This window comes from Triticum aestivum, chromosome 1D (assembly GCF_018294505.1).
Source record: "Triticum aestivum cultivar Chinese Spring chromosome 1D, IWGSC CS RefSeq v2.1, whole genome shotgun sequence".
In the NCBI taxonomy this organism is placed as follows: domain Eukaryota; kingdom Viridiplantae; phylum Streptophyta; class Magnoliopsida; order Poales; family Poaceae; genus Triticum; species Triticum aestivum.
Window position 1 is genome coordinate 53163403 of NC_057796.1, and position 3242 is coordinate 53166644.

Sequence of the window (3242 nt, forward strand, 5' to 3'; positions counted from 1 at the left end):
GTCAAGGCCGTCGAGTCGCGTCCGCTATAGAGCGTCAAACCGCTATAGAGCGTGACGCATGACGATGAGTTTGGGTGAGCAACCTCTCAGGTTTGATGCTGGTTTGCAGGAATTGCGATTTGAGAGACGGGCGTTGGATGCCTTCTTCTCTGAATGTAACGCCCAAACCTGACATATACTCGTACGTCGCAACGCTGCCAAGATCCCATTCCATAGCCTTTCAAAAAAAGAAGAAGAAAAAAATCCCATTCCTTAGCGCAGACGTGAATTGAACACGCTCCAGCAACAGTAATCCCCTCCCGCCCCGATCGTCCCGCCTCCGCCGCCGCTCGTCTTCTTCCTCCTCTACCTAGCCGACGTCCGGCTTCCGCCTCCGCAACTCCTCCTCTCCCTAGCTGACGTCCCTCCGCGGCTGCTCCTCTTCCATCTCGCCGATGTCCCGCCTCCGCCTCCGCCACTGCTCCACCACGCCCATGTCCCGCCTCCGCCGCCGCCGCCGCCTCTCCTCTTCCACCTCACGACCCACACCCTCCTGGTCTCCCCGCGCCGCCTTTGCGGCGGCCACGGAGCGCGTCCGCGACGGAACGCTCGGCCCTCAAGACGCACACCACCTGTTCGACGAATTGTTTCAGCAGGCCACCCCGGTCCCCGAGCGCCCCCTCAACGGATTCCTTGCCGCCCTCACCCGTGCCACGCCCTCCGAGGCCTGCAGAGACGGCCCCGCCCTCGCCCTCTCCCTCTTCAACCGTGTCTGCCGAGAAGAAGCCGGCATGCGGGTGGCGCCGCCCACCATCTTCACCTACGGCGTCCTCATGAACTGCTGCTGCCACACGCGTCGTCCGGAACTTGGGCTCGCCTTCTTCGGCCGCCTCCTAAGGACGGGCCTGAAGGCAGACAAGACCGTCGCCAACACTGTCCTCAAGTGCCTGTGCTGCGCTAAACGGACAGACGACGCTGTGAAAGTGCTGCTTCATAGGATGACCGAGCTGGGGTGTGTGCCTGATGCCTTCTCATACGCCATTGTCCTGAAGAGCTTATGTGATGATAACAGGAGCCAGCAGGCGCTCGACCTGCTCCGGATGATGGCGAAAGAAGAAGGTGTGTGCTCCCCTGACGTGGTCACATATAACACGGTCATCCACGGCTTCTTTAAGGAAGGAAAAATAGGCAAGGCATGCAATCTATTCCATGAAATGACGAAGCAAGGGTTTGTGCCTAATGTGGTGACATATAACTCGGTTATCAATGCATTGTGCAAGGCCCGAGCAACGGACAATGCAGAGTTGTTCCTTCGGCAGATGGTTGATAACGGCGTTCAACCGAATAAAGTGACATATACTAGCATGATCCATGGATATTCCACTTTGGGCCGGTGGAAAGAGGCGACTAAACTGTTCAGAGAAATGACAAGCAGTGGTCTTATACCAGATATTGTCACTTGGAACTCGTTCATTGACTCCCTTTGCAAGCATGGAAGAAGCAAAGAAGCTGCTGAAATTTTTGATTCCATGGCTGCCAAGGGCCACAGACCTAATATTGTTACGTATGGCATTCTGCTCCACGGGTATGCAAGGGAAGGATGCTTTGCTGATATGATGAGTCTCTTTAATTCAATGGAAGGCGACGGTATTGTAGCCAACTGCCTTGTTTTCACCATTTTAATTGATGCATATGCTAAACGAGGAATGATGGATGAAGCTATGCTCATACTTACTGAAATGCAGGGACAAGGACTGAGTCCGGATGTATTCACCTATTCAACTCTAATATCTGCACTTTGCAGAAAGGGGAAGCTCGCTGATGCTATGGATAAGTTAAGTGAGATGATTGGTACGGGAGTACAACCGAATACAGTTGTTTATCACTCCCTAATTCAGGGTTTCTGTACACATGGCGATCTGGTGAAAGCAAAGGAGTTGGTTTATGAAATGATGACCAAAGGTATTCCTTGTCCAAACACTGCATTCTTCAGTTCAATAGTACACAGTCTATGCAAAGAAGGAAGGGTTATGGATGCACACCATATCTTTGACTTGGTTAAAGACATAGGGGAGAGATCTGACATCATTATGTTTAATACGCTGATTGATGGATATTGCCTAGTCGGTGAGATGGGCAAAGCATTCAGTGTACTAGATGTCATGATATCAGCCGGCATTGAGCCTGACATCTTTACATATAATACACTTGTCAATGGTTATTTTAAGAGTGGAAGGATCGATGATGGGTTGAATCTGTTCAGAGAAATGTCACATAAGGAAATTAAACCTACAACTGTTACATATAACATCATACTGGATGGATTATTTCGTGCTGGGAGAACAGTTGCTGCCAAGAAAATGCTCCATGAGATGATCGGATGTGGAACAACAGTGAGCTTGTCCACATACACCATAATTCTTAGAGGACTTTGTAGAAATAATTGCACCGACGAAGCAATCGTCATGTTCCAGAAATTACGCACAATTAATGTAAAGTTCAATATCACAACACTCAATACCATGATTAATTCAATGTACACGGTTCAGAGAAGAGAAGAAGCTAAAGATTTGTTTGCTGCAATATCAGACAGCGGGTTGGTGCCCAATGCCTCTACATACGGCATAATGATACGAAATCTTCTAAAAGAAGGATCAGTGGAAGAAGCTGACAATATGTTCTCATCAATGGAGAAGAGTGGTTGTGCTCCTTGCTCTCGTCTTTTAAATGATACCATTAGAACGTTATTGGAGAAGGGGGAGATAGTCAAGGCCGGAAATTATATGTCTAAAGTTGATGGCAAGAGCATCTCACTTGAAGCTTCAACTAGTTCATTGTTGTTGTCTCTGTTTTCTGGGAAAGGTAAATATCGTGAACAAATACAATTGCTCCCTGTAAAGTACCAATTCTTTGATGGAGTTAGTTGATGCACTGGAATCAGCTGATAAGTGTTTGCGTGGTTTGGAGCTCCCTCTCAATGATGTGGACAAGTGCCTCACCAAGATTGAGCTGGGTGATGGTGCCACACTGCCACCATGGTGTTCTGGTCGGTGCTTAGCTGCTGGGCGTGCATCCTATGGACATCGCTCCTGATCCGTACGCCACCTCCACACATGGGCCGTCTGGTGTGTGATGTGTTTGCTAATGGTGAAAGATATCAAGCTATTTGGAATTCTCTGAACCTCAGCGTATCAAGTGTGTGTTGGGCCGATGGCAATTATAGTGAAATCGATGGACTATTCTACATTATCAAGCTGTTTGGC

General features: G+C 49.0%; 1 protein-coding gene across 1 annotated transcript in view; it reads left to right on the top strand.

The window, feature by feature from the left end:
* Nucleotides 1-3242, top strand: part of LOC123180239 (protein Rf1, mitochondrial) — a gene marked incomplete in the record, with an annotated part of 4758 nt that continues 1516 nt past the window's right edge. The window contains 1 exon segment of the mRNA XM_044592222.1: nt 1-3242. Within this exon segment, the coding sequence (XP_044448157.1) occupies nt 435-2906 (2472 nt within the window).